The sequence below is a fragment of the Vulpes lagopus genome, chromosome 7 (genome assembly GCF_018345385.1).
Source record: "Vulpes lagopus strain Blue_001 chromosome 7, ASM1834538v1, whole genome shotgun sequence".
NCBI classification, from domain to species: domain Eukaryota; kingdom Metazoa; phylum Chordata; class Mammalia; order Carnivora; family Canidae; genus Vulpes; species Vulpes lagopus.
The window spans coordinates 7,592,780-7,620,732 of NC_054830.1; the positions used below are offsets into that span (position 1 = coordinate 7,592,780).

Below are 27,953 nucleotides of genomic sequence, written 5' to 3' on the forward strand. Positions count from 1 at the left end.
GCGGGGCCGGGCCCGGGGCGGGGCGCTGCAGCCCGCGGAGCCTCCCGCCCGCGCGGGCTGGGGTCGCTCGGGCTCGGACTCCCCTCCCCGCCCGACGCGGCCATGGAGGACGAGCGGAAGGACGGAGCCTACGGTAGGAGCCGCCTCTGGCCCGGGTCGCCTCCGCGGAGTTGGGGGGCCTTGGGGGAGGGGGCCTCCCAGATCACAAACACCCGCGCGGCAGCGGGGCCCCCTGCGGCTCCCCGGCCCTGCGTCCCGCGCTGCGCCGAGCCCACGCCCCCCTGCTCCGGCCCGGGTCGCCCGCGACCTCTCCCCCGGGAGCCCCCGCACCCCCTCCGGTTGATGGGCCGGGACGCACGGCGCATGCTCCGCCCGGGGAGGTCCCGTTATCTGGGCGGCTCAGATGCCAGGCGGGGGAGGGGAGGCTTGGCGACCGGGGCTCGAAAAAGGGATTGGGCCCCTACTTCCCCAAATCGCCCTCCCCTTCTGGTTGCCTTAGTCCACTTCTTTCTCCTGCCCACATCCCCCCGAGAAGTAGCCACCCCGGGCTTCTGGCGAGATGGGGAAACTGAGGCAAGCCTGGGCGGACCGAATGCTGGGGGGAGGGGGCCATCGGCTCTTGCCAGCGGCCTGGAAGGACAGACGGAAGGGCGCCCTCGGTGAGGGGGCGCTCAAGAAGCAAGAGACCATTGAGAAACTTTGCTGGCCGCCTACGAGGGCTGGGGTGCCCGCCAGCATTTCGCGAGGTCCCTGCGACGCCGATCCCCCTCCCGCGGACCTCCGCGGGTGGCCTTCGCCCCCGGGCCCAGGGGTTGGGGCCAGGATGAGGCCCCTCCCTTCCCACGCCCTACAATGCGTCCCTTCCCCCGGTTCCCACGGAGGGGTGTGCCATCCTCAGTTTCTCCTTTCTCTTCTCCATTTTGGGTCCCACGGCTGAGCTGGGCACAGGTCCCACGGAGCACTCCCCTGGGGCGAAGGGGCGCTGCTGCCCCTCCTTGTGTGACAGGAACTTCCTGGAAACTGTGAGACCGAAGGCTTTGGGGAGGGGGCAGGAAACCGCTCAAAAATGATCAAGAAAAACAAGCTGACTAGAAATGTGCCTCCCTCTCCCCGCTGCCTCCACCTGGGACTGTGGCCTCAGCAGGCTGCGGAGGGAGACAGATCCGGGGAGGCTGGGACCCCCCCCGCCCCCCCGCGCGGCCCAGCCAAGAGGGGAACACAGGGACCTGGCCACTGCCCAGCCACACTCCCCTCCCTGCCTGAAACTGCCAACCCAACATCCGGAGGGGCCTCCTTGCTCTTGGTTTTGGCTCGAGCTTCAGACCCTGCGTCTGTGGGTGCTGTGCATCTCCTTGGGTGTGGCTGGCTGTCTCTGATCTGATAATCTCAGCCTGGAGGGGCCCTGCCTGCCTGTGGGCAGCACCTGAGGGACCTTGGGGCTCTGTAAGGTGGAGGCTGGGGGCGGGGGATGGCAGTCAGAGTGGACAATGATGTGATTCACCAAGCCTTGTATTTGGCCAAAGGGAGCCAGCCATGGACGCCCGAGCAAAGCCTCTCAGGCCCTGCCAGACCCACACTCCAGACAGGGGACCTCTGTGCCCAACGGAGGTAGCACGGGGTGCGGGAAACCCATTCCATCAACAAGTATTTATTGAGCATCTTCCAGGTAGAATTTAGACACTGAAAACACAGCGGTGAACAAAGCAGAAAAATCCTGGAATAAACATATGCTTTTAGGTTGTTGTAAGTAAGTGTTGTGGAGCAGAGAACAGGACAGCCTGTGTGTGGGAGAATCATCTAGGATTATTGTAGGTGACCAAGGGCTGGAGTTGAAGCCAATGGCCCCTGGAAGAGTTGACAGAAGTGTGTTCTAGGCAGAAGGAACAGCAAACAAACCACACAGTTGCTTAATTATTTTTCTCTACAAGGTGCAAGGAAGCCTGAGCTGGAGACTTCAGCTAGGTCTTGCAACCAGGCGGTCACCTCCTCTGCAAGGGCCACCTGGCTTGACTCCTTGAAGTGGGGGGTGGAGGAGGTGGTGTCTCTCTTAGTTTGGAACTAGTCCATTTTCACCAGAACCAAAAACCTGGGGCCCTCAGGCTGCCACATGGATCCCTGACAGATAGAGGAGCTTTACTTGGGGAATGGTGTTGCAGGAGTTGCTCACATATCCCTTGTATCCCAATGCCTTTCCATTCATCGGTTTCCATGAATTTAGGGGGTGACGTCAGGCAGACCCAGGCTCAAATCCTGCTTTTGACATTTAGGAGCCGTGTAGCCACGGGAGAGTCAGTGACCTCTCTGAGGCTCTGTCCTTGTCTGCAGGGCTGGGCAGACCACACTCACTGGTGGGCAGAATTTTGCACAGCGGCTGGTGGGCCCTGCTTGCTCAAGAGGCCTCAAGGACCTGTAACACTGGGGATGTGGATTTTCCATGAGCTGATGGAAACGCAGTCCTCTCTGTCTAGGCATAGACTCTGCTGGCCTGAGCAGGGCAGGAAGCTCCCCCTTCCCCAGACAGCGTATCTAGAGAGGGTGCAATCCAGAGAAATGGCTCCTGAGCACTGAGCAATCCAGAGAAATGGCTCCTGGCCCTGATGGATGACAGCAATGGGTACTGCCCTGCTTCCAGCCCACCCTTGACATGTGCATGGAAAAAGATTCTAGAACTCGAAACAAGAGACTCTTTCGGGAGGCGGGGTGGGGTGAGAGATGAGACAAAAATAAGAGTGCTCGTTTAAACAGCAGATTCCCTGGCCCCATTTGTAGAGAGTCCAACTCAGGTGGCCGCGGGGATCGGGCATCTGATTTTTAAAAAATATTGTTGGGTGGGGATACTTAGTTGTTATTGGAAAGGTTTGGTTTGTTTTTTCCCCCCTGAGAGTTGGTGCTCCAGAAGCATTCACATGCTTCAAAATACAAAAGATACAAAGACGGTGTAGCTTTATCATGAAAAGTCTCCCTCTTGCTCCCTCTCCCAGCATGACACACCCTTCTTGGCATGCACCACTGTTCCAACATCTTGTGCTTTCTTCCGAATGGAGTCTAGGCCTTAGAAGTTCACATGCAATTATATACATATTCTTTATCTAAGGGCTGTTTTTTTTTTTTCCTTTTACAAAAATATCAGCAAATCTCTAGTATGCTAGTTCCATGAGGCAGGATTGTGTGTCTGTGTGTTGGAAGGTATATCCGCAGTGCCTGGCACGTAGGAGGTACTCAGTGGATGCTTATGAATGAAAAGGTGTTTCACAAAAAAAAAAAAAAAAAAGAAAGAAAAAAAGAAAAGAAAAGGTGTTTCACGCGTTGCTTTCTCTGTTTTTTTTGTTTGTTTCTTTGTTTAATATGTCTCAGAGACATCTCTCATGTCGGTGTCTGGACAGCTTCCTCTGTGTTTTTTTGTTTTTTAAAGATTTTATTCATCTATTCATGAGAGACACACAGAGGGAGAAGCAGGTTCCTTGCAGGGAGCCTGATGTGGGACTCGATTCTGGGACCCCAGGATCACGCCCTGGGCTGAAGGCAGGCGCTAAACCGCTGAGCCACCCAGGGATCCCCTCCTCTGTGTTTTCTGACAGCTGTAAACAATAGTTCATTTGTGGATGGACCGTCTTATATCTAACCGATCTTATATTTAACCAATCAAGGGGAATATTTTAAACTTTTCACTGAAGCAGGCAATTCATACATAAAAGGAAACAGATCCTACATGTGCGAGGCTCCAGAAATTTTCACCAGGTGAACACCAGGGAGGGCCAATCAGTATTATTATTTTAGTTTTAATTTTTTTGTGTGGTGAAAAACAACACAAAAAATGTGCACTCTTCTTAATCATTTGTAGTTGTATGTTTCAATAGTGTTAAGTATAGGGGCATCTGGGTGGCTCAGTCGGTTAAGTTCTGATTCTTAATTTCAGCTCAGGTCCTGATCTCAGGGTCATGTGAGTTCAAGCCCTGCGTTGGGCTCCATGCTGGGTGGAGCGTACTTTAAAAAAAAAAATAGTGTTAAGTATCTTCACATTGTTGCGCTGTGGCCTATTTTTGTAAAGCCAATAGAGTAAGAATGGTTCCATTGTTTATAAATTGTTAAAAAAAAAATTAAAAGGAATATGTGACAGAGCTGATATGTGAACCACAAAACTTAAAATTTTAAATATGTGGCCTTTAACAGAAGAAAATTTGCAGAGCTTAAGTAAGGACCTTCCTCTTAACCCCAGAAAGTTCTGTTAGGCTCCTCCCCAGTCAATCCCCAAAGGGAGAGTTGATTTTATTTTTTATTTTCATTTTTCTTAAGGTTTTATTTATTTATCTGACACACACACACACACACAGAGCATGCACACAAGTAGAGCAGCAGGCAGAGGGAGAGAGGGAGAAGCAGACTTCCCACTGAGCAGAGAGTCTGATGTGGGGCTCAATCCCAGGACCCTGAGATCATGACCTGAGCCCAAGGCAGATGCTTAACCAACCAAGCCACCCAGGCGCCCCAGGAGAGTTGTTTTTAAATAGGATTTTAATCTCTTATGGAGTAAAATCAATATATTCCCTCTATGAGGGCAAGGGGGTGCTGAAAATTAAAAATAAGCCCTCAGCCACAGAGAATATTTTAGCCTTCCATGTGAAAGAGCCCTTTACATACCCTTGGCCAACTGTCCTCATCCAAGACAGAACATGACCAAAAAGTCTCTAGCAGGAGGTTAGCCTATTAATTTCTGTGTGTATGTGTGGCATCTGTACAGTATTTTTAAAAGTTCCTTAAAAAAATAAATAAAGTTCCTTAGGCTGGATTAATGAAAAATGCCACTTGCCCCAGAGTGGGATACTATGTTGCCTTGTAAAAGTTGAAAAAGGTCTAACTAACCTCCCTGATGGGAAACAAAGACCCATTGATTATGTTAGCATGTAAAATAGCAAAGTTGGGAACAGTGTGTGTAACAAAACAGGGTGTGGGGGGGATAAATAGCTACAAGTTTGCTTATGCATATGTACTTAGACAAGGCTGGAAGGAGGAAAGGGAAACCGAGGAGAGGAAGTTGGGCTCTTGGCCAAGGTAAGAGGGAGAGTGATTTTTCTTAGTCTGAAAGCTTGTCTGGTTGAAGGTTTTTTTTTGTTTTTGTTTTTGTTTTTGTTTTTGTTTTTTTACCCTGATGAGCATAGAGTTTACTTAATATAAATGAGTTCGCCCCTAACTTCCTTCAAACGGTTATGGTACAGGTACGGTGGGCCAGGTTCTGTTCTAAACCCTGGAGTAACAGGTGTTGCAGTGGTGGAGCTGACATTCCGGACAGGGAAACAGATGCGGTTTTAAGATAAATGAGAGGGACGCCCGGGTGGCTCAGCGGTTTGGCGCCTGCCTTCGGCCCAGGGTGTGGGCCTAGAGACTCGGGATCGAGTCCCGTGTCGGGCTCCCTGCATGGAGCCTGCTTCTCTCTCTGCCTCTCTCTCTGTATCTCTCATTAACTAATAAGTAAAATCTGTAAACAAAAAGAAAAAAAGATAAATGAGAGAGGGCACCCGGGTGGCCCTCAGCAGTTGAGCAGCTGCCTTCGGCTCCAGTTGTGATCCTGGGGTCCTGGGATCGAATCCCACATCAGGGTCCCCGCAGGGAGCATACTTCTCCCTCGGCCTATATCTCTGCCTCTCTCTGTGTGTCTCTCATGAATAAATAAATAAAATATTTTTTTTAATGGTTAATGAGAGAAATTCTTAGAATATCCAAGAAGGGCTTGGGAGAAAAATAATGTAGGAAAGAAGGGTGGGAATAATCTGTGGCGCCTGGAGGTGGAGTTGGAAGTTTTTTTTGTTTTGTTTTAAGATTTTATTTATTTATTTATTCATGAGAGACACAGAGAGGGAGGCAGAGACACAGGCAGAGGGGGAAGCAGGCTCCACGCAGGGAGCCCGAGGTGGGACTCGATCCTGGGACTCCAGGATCCCACCCTGGGCTGAAGGCAGGCGCTAAACCACTGAGTCACCCAGGGATCCCCTGGAGTTGAAAGTTTTAAGACCATCCTAAGGTGACCAGAGGCAGGAGGGAGGGAGCCCCCCTAGAATGTTTCAGGCAGAGAGCTCGGCCTATGCACAGGGTACAGGGCCTGTGGGCCATGGGGAGGACTTGGGCTTTTGCTCTGAGAGAGATGGGAGCCATTGAGAGTTCTAAAGCAGAGGAGAGAACTGGCCTAACTCAGGTGCTCACAGACCCCCTCTGGACTCTATGAGGTGCAGTGGCAGAAGCCAGGAGACCAGGACAGAGGTGATAACACTTACCCAGAGGCATGAATCACCTGGTACCGAAGTGCTAAGTAAACGAGCATGTCTACAGAAAAGCTTACCATGGAGTTCTGACTCTTAGCCAGGTTCTAGAACCCAGCATCGCCTCTGCTCGAGTCCAGCTGCATCTGTCCTTGCCCTGTGCCACCTGTACCTTTTGTGTCCCTGGACCTTCCCTATTACTCGAGCCTCAGTTTCTCCATCCATAAAACGGGGTTAACAACAGTGTCGGCTCCTTCTTGGGGCTGCCTGCAGGGTTTGGTGAACTGATGCAGGTACAGCACTTAGCCAAGAGCTTGGGCCATGGTAAATGTCCAATTTGTGGGGGTTCTTCAATGAGCAGAGAGTTCAAGAGCATGGTTGTCAAGAGCAGAGTTCAAATCCCAGCTCCTACTGGTGGCGTGATTTGGAGCAAGTCATGAAGCGTCCCGGTGCCTTGGTTTCTGTGTTGGACCCTATACGCTCAGAGTCTTGTGAGGATGATATGAGCTTCTAGAAATAAATATCTGGTTTGGTGCCCAGCATAGGCCCGGCACATAGTAGGTGCTCTATCTTTTGCTCTTAGCATAGTGACCAGGAATATCACTCTCAGCTTTCCTACCCAGAAGCTATCCCCAAACTCTTTGTCAAAGGGATTCATTTGGGTGGCTGGGATCTGGTTCTCTAGGCACAGACTTCTGGGAAGGTAGGGGTGAACTAGCCTGGCTGCGTGGGTGAGGCCCTGGGCTGCTGTACGCCTTGGGGACTTGGCCGGTATCTGGAGGCCCTGGGGGCTGGGTGGCACTTGATGGCCTGGCACCAGCATTGTGACTGGGCTGCCTGGATCAGTTTCCTTATCTTCTACACCCACTGCATCGGGCGGGACGGCCTTTGTGCCCAGCGAGACCAGGCCCCAAGGGCCGACTCCCTGACCAAGCCTGGTTTATTGGCCTAGCTCTCCCACACCTTCTCCCCACACTGTTGCATCTTTATCTGCCTCTCTCGGTATTTGCCAAAGAGAAGGCCTGGGATGGAGCCACAGGGGCTTTGGTTTGATTCATACAGCTCCATCCCTCACCAGCTCTGTGTCTGACCAAGTGGCTTCATTTTGCCTTGTCAAATGGGACCATGCTCCTGGTTAGTGTTTGTTGATCCCAAACCTGTGCTAAGTGCTCTTTGAGCACTGAATCCTACCAACACCCACAAAGCAAATGTAAAAAAAAAATTTTTTTTTTTAAGATTTTATTTATTTATTCATGAGAGACACACAGAGAGAGGCAGAGATACAGGCAGAGGGAGAAGCAGGCTCCCTGTGGGGAGCCCAATGTGAGACTGGATCCCAGGACCCCAGGATCACAGCCTGAGCCAAAGGCAGCCGCTCAACCACTGAGCCACCCAGGTGCCCCAGCAAATGTAAATATTAATTCCATTCTCCAGACAGGAAACTGGCAGCCTGGAGAGGGAAAGGGCTGGTCTACTCCCAGGCCTTTGTGGGCAATAATCCCACTCCTGGTTGTTATAACGAGAGCATGTGTGTGGGACGCCTGGGGGGCTCAATCAGTTAAGTGTCTGCCTTGGGCTCAGGTCATGATCTCAGGGTCCTGGGATCAAGCCGCATGCTGGGCTCTGCACTTGGGCCCTCCCCACCCCAGCTGGCTTCTTCTCCCTCTCCCTCGGTCCCTCCCCACACTCATGCTCGCACACTCTCTCTCTCTCTGTCAAATAAATAAATAAAATCTTTAAAAACAAAAACAAAGACAGCATGTGAAACCTGCTGGCACAGAATCAGCCTCAACACTTGTTGGTTCGTGGCCTAGATACCAGGGGGCGGCAAACTTTTTCTACAAAGGGCCAGGGAGTAAATATTTTCAGCTCTGCAGGCCACATTCGATCTATCTCTGCTACTCGACTCTCCTGCTGTAGCCTGAAAGCCACGAACAACATGAAAAGGGACCAGCATGGCTACGTACCAAGGAAAGTTGACTTATGGCCGCTGACATGTGAATTTCATATAATTTTCATATGACAGACTAGTCTTCCTCTTTTGATGTTTTCCAGCCCTTTAAAAATAAAAAGACCAGGGATCCCTGGGTGGCTCAGCGGTTTGGGGCCTGCCTTCAGTTCAGGGCGTGATCCTGGAGTCTCAGATCGAGTCCCATGTCAGGTCCCTTCATGGAGCCTGCTTCTCCCTCTGCCTGTGTCTCTGCCCCCCTCTCTCTCTCTCAATCTGTGTCTCTCATGAATAAACAAAATATTTAAAAAAATGTAAAGACCATTCTTAGTTCTGGGTCATATGAAAACAGGCAGTGGGTGGGTTCCTTCTATACCCCCGACCACCCCCACCCCATGACAATTTGTCAACCCCTGGCCTACATGATTATGCACTATGATGGGGAGAATGTCCACAGAGATGTCCACCTCCTAATTCCTGGAACCTGTGACCATGTTACCTTACAGGACAAAGGGAATTTGCAGATGAGATTAAATTTAGGATTTTATGGTGTGGAGATTATTCTGGATTATCCAGGTGGATCCAAGGACAAAGGCCCTTATAAAGAGAAGGAGGCAGGCAGACAGGAGTCAGAGATGTGGCAGTGTCCGTGGATGTGGGCTGGATGGGCATGCTGGCTTTGAGGGTGGAGGAAGGGGCTACAAGCCAAGGAATGTGGGTGTGCAGGCAGCGTCTAGGAGCCAGAACAAGTAAGGAAACAGATTCTCTCCGAGAACTTGAAGGAACGCAGCCCTGCCAAGGCCTTGATTTTAGCCTGGCGAGATGCACTTTGGATGTCTGACCTCTAGAACCATAAGATAATAAGTTTGTGTATATGTGTGTGTTTTAAAGATTGATCATTCATTCATTCATTCATTCATTCATTCATTCGAGACACAGAGAGAGGCAGAGACATAGGCAGAGGGAGAAGCAGGCTCCCTGCAGGGAACCTGATGTGAGACTTGATCCCCGGACCCCGGATCACGACCTGAGCCAAAGGCAGCCACTCAACCACTGAGCCACCCAGGTGCCCGTGTGTGTGTGTGTTTGTTTTAAGATTTATTTATTTGAGGGCAGCCCTGGTGGCGTAGCTGTTTGGTGCCACCTGCAGCCTGGGGTGTGATCCTGGGGACCCGGGATCGAGTCCCACATCGGGCTCCCTGCATGGAGCCTGCTTCTCCCTCTGCCTGTGTCTCTGCCTCTCTCTCTGTGTGTGTCTATGAATAAATAAATAAAATCTTAAAAAAAAAAAAAAAAGATTTATTTGAGAGAGAGAGAGAGACCATGAGCCGGGGTTGGGGGGGTGGGAGGCAGGCAGAGGGAAAGGATCTCAAGTTGAGAGATTCTCAAGGGAAAGATTCCCCGCCGAGCACAGAACCTGACTCGGTGCTCAGACACGTTGCTCGATCTCATGACCCTGAGGTCTTGACCTGAGCTGAAACCAAATGTTGGGCCTTAGTCGACTGAGCCATCCAGGCGCCTCAAGTTTGTGCTGTTTTAAGCCACCAAGTCAGTGGTCATTTGTCACAGCAGCCCCAGGAAACTCATACAGATGCTAACTCATGAGCTGGGTGGCCCTGCTCTGCTGCTCACCGAGGGTACATGATTTCTCTCACAGTTTCTGTGTCCTTCACACGGAGGTAATGAGGGGATCAATCTCACAAAGTTGCTGTAAAGATGAGCCCAGGGAAACCGTGTGACATTTTGGAAAAGTGCCTGCCTGGCACATGGTAAAGGGGTCAGTAAAATGGAGGCTTTGGGGCATCTGGACTGTTATCACCTTGCAGTACTGTTGCAAAGATGCAGCAAGTTCTCATCCTACACGGTTTGGACCAGGCTCAATGATCAGAATCAGGAAGTCTTCAATTGGCCCCTCCATTCCCCCCACCCACTAAAGTTAATGGGAACTACTGGAACCCATCAGATGGCTGCACCAGTGTTCCCAAGAGGACGACCAGGCACTGCTCTGCATCTTTAGTTTCCTCTCACGGGGGGACAACTCAGGTTCACACAGCAAGGTCATGGTCCCGCTGCAAAGCCGCCAGTTTTTCTGAGAGCTGAAACCTCTCTATGTGTCTTCCCCTCCCCAGCCTGGCCAGGTCATGCTCCTGCTCAGACACTCTCAGGGGCTCCCACTCCCCCATCAAACCTGGGTGGAGTAGGGACCCTCTCCTTGTTGCTAGGTGGCTGGGCAAGCCACTTCCCCTCCCCAAGCCTTGGTTTACAACCCATTGTAAAATGGGTTGATGATAGGACCTCCAGTCTAATGAGGACAGAGATAGAGTCTGAAAGATACTCCTCAGTCAGCACCAACCATTCTTTTATGGTAGTTTCGTCTCTGCCAGTCTAGCTGCCTTTCGGGTGACATAAGAAACTTCCGGTGCTCCTTACCTCTTCTCCACCCTCGCCAGTCTCACCTCCTGCCGGATGGTAGAAATATGTTCTGGTGTTTTCCCTTCATACTCATAATAGTTTTGAGTTTTTATCTATTTTGCATGATTAATCCATGTGGAATTTATTTTGCTATGTGTTGGGAGTGGAGTTAACTTTTTTCCATCCTAATGCAATCAAGACTACTGACAGATTGATTTATCCTTTCCCCACCCTCTGAAAATTCCACATTTATCATGTGTTAAATTCTTTATGTATAAAATTCACAAATTAATTTTTTAAATACATGCACCTGGAAAACTCTAAGCTACAGTTTTACTTTCAGTCTTAGCTATCTTTTTCTTTTTTTTAGATTTTATTTATTTATTCATGAGAGGCAGAGACACAGGCAGAGGGAGAACCAGGCTACCCCCAGGAAGCCGGATGTGGGACTCGAACCCGGGATTCCGGGATCATGCCCTGAGTCAAAGGCAGATGCTCAAGCGCTGAGCCACCCCAGGCATCCCTATCTTCTTCTTTTTTAAAAGATTTTACTTATTTATGAGAGACACAGAGAGAGAGAGGCAGAGACATAAGCAGAGGGAGAAGCGGGCTTCCCACAGGGAACCAGATGTGGGACTTGATCCCAGGACCCCGGGATCACGCTCTGAGCCAAAGTCAGACGCTCAATCATGAGCCGCCCAGGTGCCCCAGCCATCTTTTTTAAAAAAAATTTATTTATGTGTGAGGGAATGTGTGTGCATGCCTGCGTGTGTGCATGTAAATGAGGTGTGTGGGGGCGGGGTGGGGAGGTAAGTGGGGGCAGAGGCAGAGAGAGAATCCCAAGCAGCCTCCAAGCTGCACAGAGCCCACAGGGGGGCCTCCAGCTCAGGACTCTTAAGATCATGGCCTGAGCTGAAATCAAGAATCAGACATTTGACCAACTGAGCCACCTGGCTGACCCCAGTCTTCACTATCTATATATACATGGTTGATATACTGTGGTTATTCATTCAACAAACACTGAGTGCCAGGTGCTATTTCAGGCCCTGGAAACAGTTGTGAACAGAACAGGCATAAATTCCTGCCCTTGTGCTGCGAACAGGCAAGGGGGCAGACTGTAAACAAGCAATAAGTAAATGTGACGTGTCAGGTGGTAATAAAAAAATAATAAAATAAAATAGGGTGATGAGATAGAAGGGGAAGGGATGCTGTTTGGGATGGTCAGAGAAAGCCTCTCTGAGGAGGGATGATTGAGCAGAGGCCTGAATGAAGTGGAGCCATATGGACCTCTCTGGGAAGAGATTTCTAGGTAGAGGGAACAGCTAGTGCAAAGGTCCTGAGGTGAGATCATGCCTGGTGAGTTTGCGGTTTAGCTAACACTTCTCTGGCTGCTATGGAAGGAACGGATGGGGAGGGGTGGGGGAGGGTGGAAGAGCAGAGTGGAGCTGCCTACACTGGTCCAGGCAGAAAACCACAGCTGTGTGATAAGGGTGGGGGTGAGAAGTGCCCGGATTCTCGATGGATTCTGAAGGCAGACCTGGTGTGATGGAAAGAGACGCATGGCAGGTTTCTGGTCTGAGCACTTGGGGTGACAAAGTGCCTTTTCTGAGCAGGGGCAGGTTGGGGAAGCTGAGAGGCTTGGATCTGGCTGTGCTGAGTGTGAGACACTCATGAGACTTCCAGGAGACAGGTGTCACAAGGGTGTGCGGCTCAGGGGACCAACGTTTGGGAATTGCCAGGGTGGTGCTGGTGTTGAAGTCCTGAGTCTGCAGGAGTGTCCCCGAGGGACCTAGTGTAGCTGGGAAGAGGCCGCAGCCTGTCCCTGGCCCGCTTTTTTTGTCCACTGCTGGGACTGGGTGGGTGGGACCAGCCTTGGGGTTGGCAGAGACCACGGGAACCACAGGGTTTCTTTGGGAGGCCTGGTCACCCAAGGGCATGGCTGGGAGCCTTGAAGCTCTCCTGTTTGCTAAAGCCTGTGGGCCAGGGGTCAGCTGGGGCTTCCACCGCTGGAGGTCCCTGGGGGGACAGTGCCTTCCTCCAGGGGGGCAAGCTGAGTTAGTGACCAGAGCCCTGCCAGGGGATGCTTGACACTGAGATAGCAGCTACAGTTATTGAGCACCAACTGTTTATGACCACACTGTATAACCCCATTGCTGACGTGTGCCTCACACTGAATATGTATTTCTCTTGATTGTGGCACCAACTGTATAATCGACTATGCTGTGAAGTGTACAGCTGGCCTCAAAGAGCTGTTGGGGGATACAGTGAGAACAGGCACATGATCGAGGGAGCATACAGTTGGCTTGGGGAGTGGAAGGTTGGTGTGGGGAGTATAGTATGGGCGGCAGAGCCAGCTGACTGTGCACACCACGCTGATTGAATACCCTCACGCTGGCTATACAACTCTTTGCTGACTGTATACCTTGCACCAGCTGTATACTTCCACCCCTGCTGTGTACCCCCACAGTGATTAAACCCTCATGGCAACTGTATACCTCTGTGTTGGCTGTATGCCTCCACAACTGTATAATGCCACTCCACTCTGCATGCCCCATACCAGTGGCCCCTCCATACCTACTGTATACCCCCACATCAGTTAAACACCAACTGTAAATTGCCATGCCAACTGTACACTGTATATCCTGTTATCCTGTGATGGGTCTTTGCCTAGTTTTGATTTTATTTTATTTTTTAAAAAATTTTATTTATTTATTCATGATAGAGAGAGAGGGAGAGAGAGGGAGAGAGAGGCAGAGACACAGGCAGAGGGAGAAGTAGGGTCTATGCAGGGAGTCCAACTCAGGACTCGAGTCCCGGTACTCCAGGATCATGCCCTGGGCCAAAGGCAGGCAGGCACTGAACCGCTGAGCCACCCAGGGATCCCCGCCTAGTTTTGATTTTATACTTTAGCCTCGTTTCACCGTGCAGGGGGCTCAGGGCAGGCAAGACACTGGCTGGATTGTCCTCTGGCTTGGATAGGGCAGAAGGCACATTTGAATCTCGGGCCATGTGGTTTGGATGTCAGCTCCACAAGGACAGAGCCACAAAATTGGGTCTCTCATCTGCCACCGTCTGCTACTGTACTCAATGCCCAGCTCTGGGCCAGCACCCAGTAGGTGCTCAATACATACTTGTTCTACAAAACAATAGCTTCAAGATTCACTATTGGGAAGTGTGCAGGGATGGTGAGCTCACGTGTGTAGCCTTGCAGGCCACGAAGGCGATGCCAGGCAGGGATGTGGCATCTGGGCTGCCAGTCCCATTTTTTCCAGTCTTCAACAGACTAACGATGTGGGGTTTTTTTTTTCTTTTTAAGATTTTATTTATTTATTCATGAGAGGCACAGAGAGAGGCAGAGACAGAGGCAGAGGGAGAAGCAGTCCCCCCTTGGGGAACCTGATAGGAGACTGGATCCCAGCTCCCCAGAGACTGACCTGAGCTGAAGGCAGACGCTCAACCACCCAGGTTGAGCCAGGGTGAGCCACCCAGATGCCCGATGTAGGTTTTTTTTTTCCGATGTAGGTTTTTATATGCAGTTTCCCAATGTTTAACTGTTGGCATTTGATTAAAAATAAATAAATAAATAAATAAATAAATAAATAAAATAAAATAAAATAAAATAAAATAAAATAAAATAAAATAAAATAGCAGACCAAAATAAAACGCGTCCACTGGCTTGAGAGTTTTCAGCGCAAATACTCTATATTTGGGAGTTTGGGTTCAGCCATCTGCCGGGGTTGCGGCGCCCACGTCTAGGGTCCCCTCGCCGCGCCTCACTTTCCGCACCTGGAGGATGGGGCGACGGGAGGCGCCCTCCGGGGCTGAGCGGCGTTGCAGGCGGCGCCGCCCGGTGGGAGGGGGTGAAGCCGGGGATGGGGGGGCGGGGGCGGGGCGCGGCTCGGGGGAGCGGCCGGGGCTAAATCGGGCGGCGGGTGAGTGGCGGGAGCAGCTGCCGCCCCGCCCGCCCCCGTCCGCCGGCCAGTGGGTCCCGAGGCCGCCGCTCCGCTGGGGCCGGTCAGACCGGTTTGGGCCGCCCCGCCTGGCTCCCGGCTGGGAGGAGCCGCCGCCGGTCGGTCCGTCCCTCGCCCGGACGCCCGCGCTTCCAGACCCGGGGCCAGGGGGCTCGGAGCGGGCGGCCGGCCGCGGGGATGGGGGGCGAGCGGCAGCATTACTACGGGAAGCACGGTAGGCGGCGCCCCCTGGCGCACCCGGGCCCGGCCGCTGGGGGGACCCCGCGGGGAGCCGAGTGGGGCGCAGGCCGGGAGCCCCTGCCCCGCGCGAGCCAGCGCCCCTCCCCGGGCCGTCCTGGGAGCCCCCTGCAGAGCCCCTCCCTGGGCCGCCTGTCTCTGTAGCCCCCTCCGCAGTCCTCCCGCTGGAACCTTCTCCACATCCCACCTTGGACCCCCGCCCCTCCCCGGCTCCCCGTCCCGGTCCAGCCCCGACCTCCGCGGGCGGGCCACGGGGGATACTCGGGGCTGCTCTCCAGCGACTGCTCCTCCTGACTTGGCCTTGCCCCCATTGGGGGCAGGGACGTGGTGGCCTGGAGGTGGGGTGAGGCCTCAGGACAGGACTCCTCCCTGGGCCAGAGATACCCCGAGGGACTTCTGGGGGAGGGTGGTCTTGCAGCCCCTTCTTGGTCCCCCTGCTCAATCTCGCTGTTTTCAGGGACACCGCAGAAGTATGACCCTACCTTCAAAGGACCCATTTATCACAGGTAAGGGCTGGGGTCGCTGGGAGGGGAGGGGAGGGGGTCTCTGCTAGCAATCCCAACACCCCCGTTCCTTTACTCACCCATCCCCCAACCACACTTCTGCTCTCCAACAAACTGGTGATCAGTAGTTGCGACTTGACAGTTAAAAGAACTAAGTTCCTCAGGATACAAAGAGTCTTTATAAATGAATTTTTAAACTCAGGCAAAAGACTGAAAGAGAATTTCTAGAACAAGAAATACCATAGCAGACCGTGTAGTTATGGGGAAATGTGCAAACTCACTGAAAGGTAAAGGAATGGGATTTGAAACAATAACCAAGTAGGGTTACCCCATCACAGGGCCACTGGGTGGCTTAGTCTTTAAGTGTTTGCCTTCTGCTCAGGTCATGATCCCAGGGTCCTGGGATCCAGCCCCACCTGCTGAGCTGGGAGCCTGCTTCTCCCTCACTCTCTTCCCCTCTCCTCTGCTTGTGCTCTCACTTGCTATCTCTCTCTCTCTCTCTCAAATAAATAAAAATCTTAAAAATAAAAAAAAGCATTTCCCCATCACGGATTAGCAAAGATTAAAAAGATTGGCACATATGCTGCTCTGAATCTAAGTGGCTCAGTGGCTTTTGGAGGGAATTGGGCAATATAAAATTTTTAAAAATTGTATTTATTTATTTTTATTATTATTTTTTGTATTTATTTATTTAAGCACGAGAGAGTCCACCTAGGTACGGTGTGGGGGGGGGGAGTATCCCAAGTCGACTCTGTGCTGATCCCACTACCCTGAGACGATGACCTGAGCTGAAACCAAGAGTGTGATGCTTAACCAACTGAGTTACCTAGGTGACTCAAAATATGAATTTTTAAATGTGCAGCTCTTTGTTCCAAAGAGTAAAATTCTAGGGAAACAAAATTTTCCATAAACCTGGCATACCTGGATAAAAATGTATGGTGTAGCTGCCTTTTTGAAAATGGCAGAAACCAACAATCTGAATGTTCATCTGTTGGAACTAGTTTGATAAGTTACTCTTGAACACAGGGTCATGAGTTCCAGCCCTAGGTTGGGTGTAGAGATTACTAAAATAAGTAAATAAATAAACTTAGAAAAGACTCACAAGAAATCATTAACAGAGGTTACTTATAGGGAGAGAGGCTGCGTGGGTGACTTATTTTAATATTGCATGTATTCCTGTATGGAATTCTTCATGTTTAATCTTATAGTAATAAAAAGAGCTTAAATTATGTATGGATGTATGTATTTTTAAAATAATTTAAATTTTAAAAAACATTTAATACCTGTTGCTATTCAAGGTGGGGGGAAATGAGCACTCTCAAAAGAGAGCTGAACATTGTGGCCAACTGCTTCAAGAACAGTGTAGCATTAGGTATCAACATGTAAGTTGTGTAAGACTGGCTCAGTCCCTGGAGCATGTGATTCCTAATCTTAGGGTTGTGAGTTCGAGCCTGGTGTTGGGTGTAGAGCTTGCTTTAAAAATAAATAAATAAATAAATAAGAATAAAATGTAGGTGCTTTTTGGTACAGCATTCACACCACAGGGACATATGTCCAAATAACATATGGATGTAGGTATATGTCCAGGGCAAGATGGGGTTCATGATACACAGGGCCCCAAGGCTCCCACCCTGATGCTGTTCCCTGTTCTCCAGGGGCTGCACAGACATCATCTGCTGTGTGTTCCTCCTCCTGGCCATTGTGGGCTATGTGGCTGTAGGCATCATAGGTGAGTGGAGGGGGGCCCAGGATTGGGGTTCCTAGGTGGAAGGACAAGCCACAGCCTCTAGGACAGAAATGGGGTGGTGCTGAAGAATGGCAGTGTCTCAGTGTCCCTGGATCCCTCCACAGCCTGGACCCATGGGGACCCTCGGAAGGTGATCTACCCTACTGATAGCCGAGGCGAGTTCTGCGGGCAGAAGGGCACAAAAAATGCGTGAGTCTGGCTCCTTGGGGACCTGGTGGGACTGGAGAGGTGCGGGCAGGATGGCTTCATGAGCACTGGGGAGAAGGTTCTAGGTTTCCCCCACCTCCGCTATCCATTAGTTCAGTCAACAAATGCTTATAAAGCTCCCACCATCCATCCCCAACCACTGCTCTAGGCTTTGAGGACACTGCACTAAATGAGACATTAAGAGTCTTGTCCTCTGGTAGCTCACAATTTAGGGGAGGGACTGAGAAGAGACAGTCCCTGATCTGATGTCAGGTGGGGATGAACAGTGAGCTAAAGGTGATTTAATCCAGGCTGTGCCACTCTCTTGCTGTGTGAGCTAGGGCAAGTGTCTTAACCTCTCTGGGCCTCATTTTCCTCATCTCTGAAATGGGGATCATCACAGTCCCACCCTCAGGAGGCTGTTGGGCTGGATCGATGAGCCAGTAGGCAGAGCTTAGAAGAGCTTGGGGTTGCTGCTACTAGAGTTGCTTGCATTAGATATTTTACATCAGGAGGTTGAGAAACCTTGACAGTTTTCATCTCCCTCCCCCAACCCTAGGAACAAACCCTTCCTGTTTTATTTCAACATCGTGAAGTGTGCCAGCCCCCTGGTCCTGCTGGAATTCCAGTGTCCCACCCCTCAGGTAATTTGGCCATTTACCATCTTTTTTGCTACCCCTGCTTTCCATTACCAGGTCATTTTCTCCCTCTAGGGACAGCTGCTCTTGGCCTTTTCTTTTCCCTGGTGAATGGGAGGTGGGGCCTCTGTCCTGGGTGGGGCCCGGGTGTCTATCTTGATCCCACCCAACCTCGGCCTCCTGCCCCCCAAGATCTGCGTGGAGAAGTGCCCCGACCGTTACCTCACCTACCTGAACGCTCAGAAATCCCAAGACTTTGAATACTACAAGCAGTTCTGTGTGCCTGGCTTCCAGAACAACAAGGTGAGGGGAGCCTAGGTAGGGGTGGGTGCAGGGTGCTGACCTGGGGCATTAACCCCTCTCCCTTTCTTGCTAGGGTGTGGCTGAAGTGCTTCGGGATGGCGACTGCCCTGCTGTACTCATCCCCAGCAAACCTTGTGAGTCTGGGGTTCTAGAAACCAGGTGGGGGGTGGCCGGGGTGGGTGGGTGGGTGGGGTTTCAGGGGCTTGGCCTGACTGGTCTCATTCCCTGCTCCATGCAGTGGCCCGGCGATGCTTCCCAGCCATCCACGCCCACAAGGGAGTCCTCATGGTGGGCAATGAGACGACCTACGAGGATGGGCATGGCTTTCGAAAAAACATCACAGAGCTGGTGGAGGGAGCTAAGTGAGGACCGCGGCCCTACTTTCTGGGGTGGGCCAGGGCATCCCCTGGGGCTGGCCCAATCAGGGAAGGGCTCTCACACGAGTCTTGTTGCCTGTCCCCAGGAAGGCCAACGGGGTCCTGGAGGCCCGGCAGCTGGCCATGCGTATATTTGAAGATTACACGGTCTCCTGGTACTGGATAGTCATGTAAGTTGGGGAGGAGTGTGGTCCTCCCAGTCTGTGTAGGCTGAGGCTGGTGAGAGGATGTGGTCTGCCCATGCCCTCATTTTATCCCCAGAGGCCTGGTCATCGCCATGCTGATGAGCCTCCTCTTCATCGTCCTGCTCCGCTTCCTGGCCGGCATCATGGTCTGGGTGATGATCATCATGGTGATTCTGGTGCTGGGCTATGGTACGTCTCCCACTCCGTGACCCCTCCCCACCCCGCAGTCTACAAAACACCAGTGCTCTTTGACCTGCCAGTGGCCCTCAAGAATCTTGTCCTAAACCATCAGACATTCTCTGGCTTTTATTTGGCCTATTTGTGAGGAAGTTCATCTCGGCATTGTCTATGGGAGCAGTACTTGGAAACAACCTCAGTGTTTATCGATGGGGATGAGTTAAATTGTAGCCTTCCAGATGGGGTCTGGATTTGTACTTTATCTACCCCAAAAAAGCATTTTCAAGGAGACCACTTAGCACAATGGTTACAGATGGGTGCTCTGGACCAGACAGCTGGGGATGAAGTGCTGGCTCTCCCGGTTCCCTCCTCTGTGACCTCAGGCAGGTGACTCAACCTCCCTGTACCTCAATTTCTTCCTCTGTAAAGTGGGGATAATTGGTATTTACTAGTTAAGAGGCTTAATGAGAAAAAGCATGCAGATGAGGTGGGGGGAGGGTCCTGTAGATCTCAGGCTTGTGGCAGCCAGAGGCAATGCACAAAACTCAGTGCTTCACATTCTGATTTTTCAGATAAACATTCCCAGGGGGAAGATGTCTGATAGGCAACCCAAGGTGAAGAAGTAGATATTAAGATACTCATGTTAATGGTGGTTTTTAGCTGAGTGCTGGTTTTTGAGGCAAATGGTTTTTGTTTGTTTTGTTTTTAAGATTTTAGTTTTAAGAAATCTCTACACCCAGTGTCAGACTCAACTCACGACCCTCAGATCAAGAATCTCATGCTCTCTTGACTGAGCCAGCCAGGCCCCTTGGTTTTCTTTTCTTTCTTTTCTTTTCTTTTCTTTTCTTTCTTTTCTTTTCTTTTCTTTTCTTTTCTTTTCTTTTCTTTTCTTTTCTTTTCTTTTCTTTTCTTTTTTTTCTTTTCTTTTCTTTTTTCTTTTCTTTCTTTTCTTTTCTTTTCTTTTATTTATTTTCTTTTCTATCTTCTCTTCTCTTCTCTTCTCTTTCTTTTCTTTTTTATTTTCAGATTTTATTTATTCATTCATGAGAGACACACAGAGAGAGAGAGGCAGAGACACAGGCAGAGGGAGAAGCAGGCTCCATGCAGGGAGCCTGATATGGGACTCGATCCTGGGACCCGGGGATCACGCCCTGAGCCAAAAGAAGACACTCAACTGCTGAGCCACCTAGGCGTCCCTATTTTTTTTTTTTTTATTTTACTTTATCTGCATTTTACAATTTTATTCTACAAAGAGCTAAGGGAAATATTGAAAATCCCTAATGCCACCCCACTGAACGTTAATACCCACATCCTCCATCCCCACCCATGAATCATCGTTACTGGGTGGCCAGGAAAGCCTCAGGTTACATAGCATCCTGGCACCTATTCAGCCACTCATTTACGCATGCATGCATCAAACCTGTATTGAGTGTCTGTATGTCTTGGGCAGTTTTCTAGGTCTGGGGGTGTGCGCAAGAAATAATAAACCTGGGCAGCCTGGGTGGCTCAGTGGTTTAGCACTGCCTTTATTTAGCTCAGGGCCTGATCCTGGAGACCCGGGATCGAGTCCCATGACAGGCTCCCTGCATGGAGCCTGCTTCTCCCTCTGCCTGTGTCTCTGCCTCTGTGTGTGTGTCTCTCATGAATAAATAGATAAGATCATTTCTAAATAAATAAATAAATAAATAACCAGGGGACGCCTGGCTAGCTCAGTCCGGGGAGCCTGCAACTCTTGATCTTCGGGTTGTGAGTTCAAACCCCATGTTGGATACAGATTACTACAAATAAAATCTTAAAATAATAATAATAAACCAGAAAAACCTCTAGAAGGTCCAAGCAGAGAGAAGGGATAAGACATTGAGGGTGAGGGCGTGCATTTCGAAATAGGAAAAATGGTTTGGGAAGGTCTTATTAGAAGGTGACATTTGAGTAGAGATAGGAGAGAGATAGGAGAGTGTGAGGAATCCAGTACTAAGCAGCAGGAACAACAAATACAAAGGCTCGGAGGCAGGGCGCCCAGGAGGCTCACTCCCCTAAGCATCTGACTCTTGATTTCGGCTCAGGTCATGATCTCAGAGTCCTGCGATCAAGCCCCCACATCACATCAGGCTTCCGGCTCAATGGGGAGTCTGCTTGGGATTCTCTCTCCCTCTCCCACTGACATTTATCCCCTACTCCCCCCACCCCCCCGGCCCCCAAGGAATAAATAAATAATCTTGATAAAGGCTTGGAGTCAGGAGCAAGCAATGTCAGCCCCTCTCAGCTTTGGTTCTTGCTTCTGCTCACTGGGGGTGCTCCTACCTGCTTTGCAACGTTGGGGGAGCATTTGGTGGACTGAGGTCAGTCCCCTGTGCAGGAATATTTCACTGCTACATGGAGTACATGCGACTGCGAGGCGAGGCCGGCTCTGACATCTCCCTGGTGGACCTTGGCTTCCAGACCGACCTCCGCGTGTACCTGCATTTGCGGCAGACGTGGATGGCCTTCAGTGAGTCCCAGCCCCCCCACACGTCTTACCCCTGGTGAGGCCTGGGAGGGAGTGGGGACAGGCGGCTGGCAGACTCGGCCCCCCTCTGCCTCCCGCAGTGATCATTCTGAGCATCCTTGAGGTCATTATCATCTTGCTGCTCATCTTTCTGCGGAAGAGAATTCTCATCGCCATCGCGCTCATCAAAGAAGCCAGCAGGTGGGTGCCAGGGTGCCGGGGGCTGGGCTGGGGTGGGCCCAGGGCCTCCTGGGCTCTGATGCCTGTGTCTACTCTTCCCCAGGGCTGTGGGATACGTGATGTGCTCCCTGCTATACCCACTGGTCACCTTTCTCCTGCTGTGCCTTTGCATCGCCTACTGGGCCAGCACTGCTGTGTATCCACCCTCAGACCCGGACACCTGACCCCGGGGGTGGCTAAGGGCCAAACTTGCCTGGAAGTCACCTGCGACTTGGGGGGCAGGGCCAGAACCCAGTGGGGGGATGGATCCTTTCTCACGAGCTAGTGGGGCCCGTAATCCCAAAACTCAGGTTCCTTAACGAACCTCCAGCTTCCTGTCCACTTCCAACGAAGCGGTCTATAAGATCTTTGATGACGGCACCTGCCAATTTGCTGGGAAAACCTGCAACCCTGAGGTGGGGGTCGGCTATTTCGCCAGCAGCCCACAGACTATTTGAAACCTCTTGTCCGCACTTGGGGACCATTCAACAAACATTTGGTGCCTACTATATACCCTGTGCTGGATTTCGGGAACATCCAGGGGAAGAGACCCAACTTGGTGGCCCCCACCCCACCCTGAATGCTGAACCAACTACCCATCTTTCTCCCCGTGACTCCATTCCCTGCCCCATATCCCTCCCTTAACCCAAAGATGGCCACTTTTTGCTTCTGGAACCCCTTCCTTGCCTTTCATAGCCCCTATCCTGAATTTTGTGGTCCTTGTACTGATCTCTGCCATTCTTGTTCTGTCCACGTGGCCGCTGTATTGACACATGACCCCACCCTGATCCCCAGGATAGCTTATCCTGTCTCTCTGACACCCATGGAGTCAATGTTCCCATCTTGCTTCTAAAACCCCTTTTATAACGCCCAGTACTGAACCCTCACCCCCCCATCCCTTGACTTAACTCTGATTCCCGTGACTCCTGTCCCACCCCATGGTCTATCTGACCCAGACTTGATGCCCGGAACCCACTCGGAAACCCGGGCCCCTCTGGTGTGACATGGCTCTGCATCCCTCCCACAGACCTTCGCCTCCTCCAACGAATCCCGCCTGTGCCCTGGTGCCCACTGCCAGTTTGCCTTCTACGGTGGTGAGTCGGGCTACCATCGGGCCCTGCTGGGCCTGCAGATCTTCAATGCCTTCATGTTCTTCTGGCTGGCCAACTTCGTGCTGGCCCTGGGCCAGGTCACTCTAGCTGGGGCCTTCGCCTCCTACTACTGGGCCCTGCACAAGCCAGATGACCTGCCTGCTTTCCCACTCTTCTCTGCCTTTGGCCGGGCACTCAGGTGGGTCTCCCGGTGGCTTGGGGGTGGGGACAAGATGGAGTGGAGGAGCCTTGGTCCAGCCACTGACCATCCCTTTGGCCCGCAGGTACCACACAGGCTCCCTAGCCTTTGGTGCCCTCATTCTGGCCATTGTGCAGATCATCCGAGTGATGCTTGAGTACCTGGATCAGCGCCTGAAAGGTAAGGCCCACCAGTGGCTGGCATTGGCTGCTGGGGGGCAGGGCTGAGGGGCACGTGGAGATTCGTTTATAGGGGTGGGGTTAAGGCAATGGGACTGTGATTTGGTTTCTGCTTGGGGAGCATGGGCGGGTGGGCAGTTTGAACGGTGAGGAGCTGCTAGGATGACTGAGGGAGCCCATTGGGTGGAGTTCTTACCTCTAGGGGGGCAGGGCCAAGAGGCCCCAGGCCACCATTGGCTCCTGAAGAGGCTAAGATTTGTTTGTGCGAAAGGCAGGGCTAAGACTTTATATTTAATTTGCAGTGGTGAAGCTGGGATTGGTTATTCTTTGGGGTAGGGCCAAGGCCTCTGCAAGGATTGGCTTCTGAGTGGGAGGCGGGGCCATGGCAGGAGTGTGTGGGTTGTGATTGGCTCCTGCCTAGAGGTTGGGTTGAAAGGCTTCATCACTAGGTCCTTCAAGGGGCTCTGGACTGAGAGTCCTGGAGCCAGTTGGTTCCTACTTGGGCGAGGGGCAGGACCCCGAGGGTTTTGGATTCTGGATCGAGTTCCCTCTCCTTGTCCCTTGGAGTACGTGGGCTCCAGAAGTCCAGGACTGTGCATGTAATAAGGAGGTGGGGGATGGGGGTCCCCCAGCAAGGGTCTCCCTTCACCTCTGCATCCCTCCGTTTCCTCTTAGCTGCAGAGAACAAGTTCGCCAAGTTCCTCATGACGTGTCTCAAATGCTGTTTCTGGTGCCTGGAGAAATTCATCAGATTCCTCAACAGGAACGCCTACATCATGGTGAGCAGGCCTGGGACGCAGAAGCAGCCCGCCAGCTCCTGCTGGGTATGAGGAACCCTCACTCCCAGCCAGGGGGCCTGATCCCCCCCCCTTTATCCCTCCAGATTGCCATCTATGGCACCAACTTCTGCACCTCGGCCAGGAATGCCTTCTTCCTGCTGATGAGAAACATCATCAGGTCAGGGACAGCACCGTCCTCCGGCTGCCTCCCTTCTCCCCCAGTCCCTGTGCTCGTATTCATGCCTGCTCCTCACTGTCCCCTGCAGAGTGGCCGTCCTCGACAAAGTTACCGACTTCCTTTTCCTGTTGGGCAAACTTCTGATTGTGGGTAGCGTGGGTGAGTACCACTGTCCCGCCTGCCTGGCTGTGGGAGCCTGTGGGGTGACCTGTGAAGCGCTGTTGGGCCCCGATGTCTTCCTTGAGCCAGAACCCTCACCCATCTTGGTTTCTTCCCTCTCTTCAGGGATCCTGGCTTTCTTCTTTTTCACCCACCGGATCAGGATTGTGCAGGACACAGCACCACCCCTCAATTATTACTGGGTCCCTATACTGGTATGGACCTTTGGGGGTGGGTGGGGGTCCAGGGAGAAGGAGGTGGCTGGGGTCTCCTGGTCTCTTTTGACTAGACAGATATGGATGGAGGCCAGAGGTGGGGGGTGGATTATTTATTCAGTCCGCAGACATGTAGTAAGCACCTACAGTGTACCAGGGCCAGGGGGGAGAAAGGGCTTCCTTCCAGAGGACCTAACGTTTCCGAGGCAAATGGACCTTAGTGACTAACGATGTGGGTGGATGCTTGATTACAAACAGACACGTGCCACCAAGGAGGGTTCCAGGGAACTGTGAGAGCCTGTGGTGGAGGATTTGGGCAGGTCTGGAAGGCCAGGTGCCTTCACTGTGGAAGTGATATCAGATCTAAGATCTGAAGGAGAAACAGGGAACCTCCAGCCGGAGGAATCAACAAATACAAAGGCCCAGAAGTGGGCCTATGCCAGGAATGAATAGTGAGGAGACTGGTGTGGGGGGAAAGGGGTGGGGATGAGGGCAGGGACGTGATGGGGCCACCAGGGGGTAAGGTCATCACCCTGAGAGCAGTGCAGGCCTTAGAGCCCAGTGACCTAGATTTTTATCTGAGTTCTCTATTTGCTGCCCAAAGATGAGTCAGGTTGAGCAAGTTATTTAATCTCTCCATGGTCCACTCGCTTCAATCCATACATGTTTATCAGATACCTGCCAAGGACCTGTGAGTCTCCAAATTGCTGGGGGGATAGCAGTAAGTGGGACAGATACTGTCTAGTGGGGATGAGGGCATTATCTCTGTAATGCCCTAAACATGCATAAAATTGTTGCCAGATCTCAGAGGTCAGGTGTGCGGTGCTAGGAGAGCATAAAATGGGGCCTAGATGTCAGAAGCAGCTTCTTGGAGAAAGTGGTACCTGAGGACTTGATGTTTGAGCTGAAAGCAGAAGGATAAGGAAACCAAAACTAGACTAAGTCAGGACAAAGGCCCTGGGGTTGAAGAGAACAAGGAGTGAATGGCAGGGCTTAGGATGTTATTCCAGGGCGGCTCGTCAGCAGGGAAACAGCTGCCCGAGCCTGGGAGGGCGTGGTGAGCGGGCGGTGCTCTGGGAGCTGGGGTGGAAACAGCGCGGCTCCTCTTGCTAGACGGTGATCATCGGCTCCTACCTGATTGCCCATGGCTTCTTCAGTGTCTACGGCATGTGTGTGGACACGTTGTTCCTCTGCTTCTGTGAGTGACCCCTCAGCCCAGCCCTTGCCAGGCCCTGACTGCCTTCTCCCCTCTGGGCATAACATCTGATGGGGCTTTGTACTGGACGGCCGGCCGGGCGCCCCCCGCTTCCCCGGGGACCCGGCTGTGGCGCGGCAGAGGGCCCTGGCATGCACTCAGCCTCCTCCCTACGCTCGGAGCTGCTCCAACCCCTTGCCCCCTGGTCCAGGCTGCGGCTACAACGCTGCGCCCCTGGGCCCTCGGCTTCGCAGTCTCTGGCTTTGTTGGGGGGGGGGGATCTGTGGCTGCTACTAACTCTGGTCTCTCCATCTGTCTGTTTTTTTTGTTTTTTGTTTTTTTCTTTTCTCTTCCTCTACTCCATGCCTGCTGGCTTCCCTGTTCTTCCCCGCCTCCCTCTTTCCCTCCCTTCCTGACCACCCCATTTCCCCCCTGCTGGTTCCTGGGGGGAGCCCAGGTGAGGACCTGGAAAGGAATGACGGCTCTCAGGAGCGACCCTACTTCATGTCGCCCGAGCTGAGAGACATCCTGTTGAAGGGGAGTGCGGAGGAGGAGGGGAAGCGGGCAGAAGTCGAGGAGTAGAGAGCGAGGGAGGCGTGGGGGCCACGCAGGCCTCCTCGTTTCCTCCCTGTAGACCGGGGGTGCATGCGGGGCGACCCTGCCTGGGAGCGCGGGGAGCGTGTGTGTCCCATTCCCGAGCCCACCACAGCCTGCCCCTCTGTGGTCCCAGTGTGTCTTGCTTCCTAACCCTCTGAGGCTTCTCTGTGGCCCTGGTCCTTGTGCCCTGTCCCCGGAGGCCCCTGCCCATGGGCTCCCCTCATGCCACCGTCTCTGGGGCCTCTCTCCGCAGTGGAGGACCTGGAGAGGAATGATGGCTCAGCCGAGAGGCCTTACTTCATGTCTCCCAACCTTAAGAGGCTCTTGAACAAGACCAACAAGAAGCTGGCAGAGTCCTAAAGGCCCTGCTCCCCGCCCCCCCACCTTTCCAGAAGTCTCACACTGGGTGCTCGGCAGCTGGGTCAGAAGCCCTGGTCCCTGGGCTCACCTGAAGTCCTATCACTGCCGCCTCCCCTCTCCCCTCCACCGCCAACCATCCAGTTATACTGCTGGATTCCAGGGACCTGGAGGATTTGGGGCGTCTCCGTCCTGTGCCAAGGGGCAGTTGGATTTTCACGGCAGCGCCCCAGAACTGCGCAGGTCACTTCAGCCCTCGCTGGCCTGGACGGTGGGGAGAAGTCTGGTGAGGCCTCTTGACGTCTGGCATGCAGCGGGGCCTGGGCCACCTCATGCTTCCTGTTCCCCTCTGACAACGGGGCCGCCTTTGTGTCTGCAAGAGGGGTGGCTCTAGCAAGCTCCAGCTTCTAAGGGCCCCCCCACGTTCGTTGGCTCGCTGGTGTCTGCCCAGGCCAGGACTGAGCCCCTCCTCCGCGGCTGAACAGCTGGCACACAGGCTGCCACACGCATTTCTTTATTATTATTATTTTTTAACCTGGACATGCATTAAAGGGTCTATTAGCTTTTTCTGTCTGTCTCAACGGCTGAGGTGGGGCCAGCTGTGGAGTGCCTTCTGTCCCCCCCTCCCCACCGAGCGTGGCTGGGGTGGGGGGAGCGGTGGCGTGGCCAGGTGGGGGTGTCTCCTGGCATGGGAGGCCACAGCAGGGGGATCCTGGAAGGAGAGGGAGTGAGTCTGTCGGGGGAGGGCAGCAGGGAGCGGAAGGTGTGGAGCCGGCCCAGAGCAGGAGGGAGGAGCCCGCTAAGAGCTGCTTAATGGAAACCTGCTGGTGAATGTCCCCCCATCTGCCAGTTCTCGACACAGCTCTCTTTGTAAGAGAGAAAGCAGCTGAATCCACCCAAGGGACAGTGTTAGGAGAAGGGGTGGGGGCAGATGCTGTGGGCAACCCCCCCTACCCCCGCCCTATCACTTCACCTTGAGGATCCTTCTGCCAAATTTGTTGAATGCTGGGGACCTCCAGGCCCCACCCCCACCCCACCCTGACCCCCGGCCATATCCCCAGGCCCCTGACTTCATGCCTTTGCTCATCAGCACCTTGGCAGCCTCCCAGAGAGGGAGAAACCCAGCCTGGGGTCCCCGTCTCCTGTGTCTGCCCGCCAGCCCTCAGGCCCCCCGGCCTGTTTGCACACTCTCGCGTGTTAACTGCATTCCAACCACTAATAAAGTGCCTATTGTACAGAGCCCGGGCCTGGAGTGTTTGTGGAGGGAGTAGGAGGCTGGTAGGGGGAACCCCCGCTTCGCTGGCCCTGGGATTGAGCCTCTGAGCTGGGCCGAGTCCCCCGAGGGAACGAGGGAGGGCAGGAAGG

At 52.7% G+C, this 27,953-nt stretch overlaps 1 protein-coding gene across 3 annotated transcripts; it reads left to right on the forward strand.

Annotated features, from left to right (window-relative positions):
* SLC44A2 (solute carrier family 44 member 2) lies at positions 1–27,827 on the forward strand. Of its 3 annotated transcripts, none has more exons than XM_041762857.1 (22): positions 1–133; positions 15,277–15,325; positions 16,978–17,051; positions 17,174–17,258; positions 17,815–17,899; positions 18,086–18,196; positions 18,270–18,330; positions 18,435–18,558; positions 18,660–18,743; positions 18,835–18,947; positions 21,292–21,423; positions 21,522–21,621; positions 21,704–21,796; positions 21,971–22,055; positions 22,667–22,929; positions 23,015–23,109; positions 23,784–23,887; positions 23,992–24,065; positions 24,154–24,224; positions 24,351–24,439; positions 25,553–25,637; positions 26,092–27,827. In XM_041762857.1, exons 1-22 carry the CDS (start codon positions 103–105, stop codon positions 26,214–26,216), a joined length of 2,133 nt encoding a protein of 710 aa, XP_041618791.1. In that variant the 5' UTR covers positions 1–102; the 3' UTR covers positions 26,217–27,827. The 3 variants fall into 3 exon arrangements, with proteins under 3 accessions (XP_041618791.1, XP_041618790.1, XP_041618792.1); XM_041762856.1 differs by lacking the exon at positions 1–133 and adding an exon at positions 14,584–14,796; XM_041762858.1 differs by lacking the exon at positions 1–133 and adding an exon at positions 14,585–14,796 and having other exon boundaries at positions 26,485–27,827.
* The last annotated feature ends 126 nt before the right edge of the window (positions 27,828–27,953 follow it).

Excerpts from the sequence above, each read along its gene's own strand:
- SLC44A2 (XM_041762856.1), top strand. The coding sequence starts at position 14,760 with ATGGGGGGCGAGCGGCAGCATTACTACGGGAAGCACG. Across the intron at positions 14,797-15,276 it reads GCATTACTACGGGAAGCACG|GGACACCGCAGAAGTATGAC; the intron begins GTAGGCGGCGCC and ends CGCTGTTTTCAG. Across the intron at positions 18,948-21,291 it reads GATTCTGGTGCTGGGCTATG|GAATATTTCACTGCTACATG; the intron begins GTACGTCTCCCA and ends TCCCCTGTGCAG.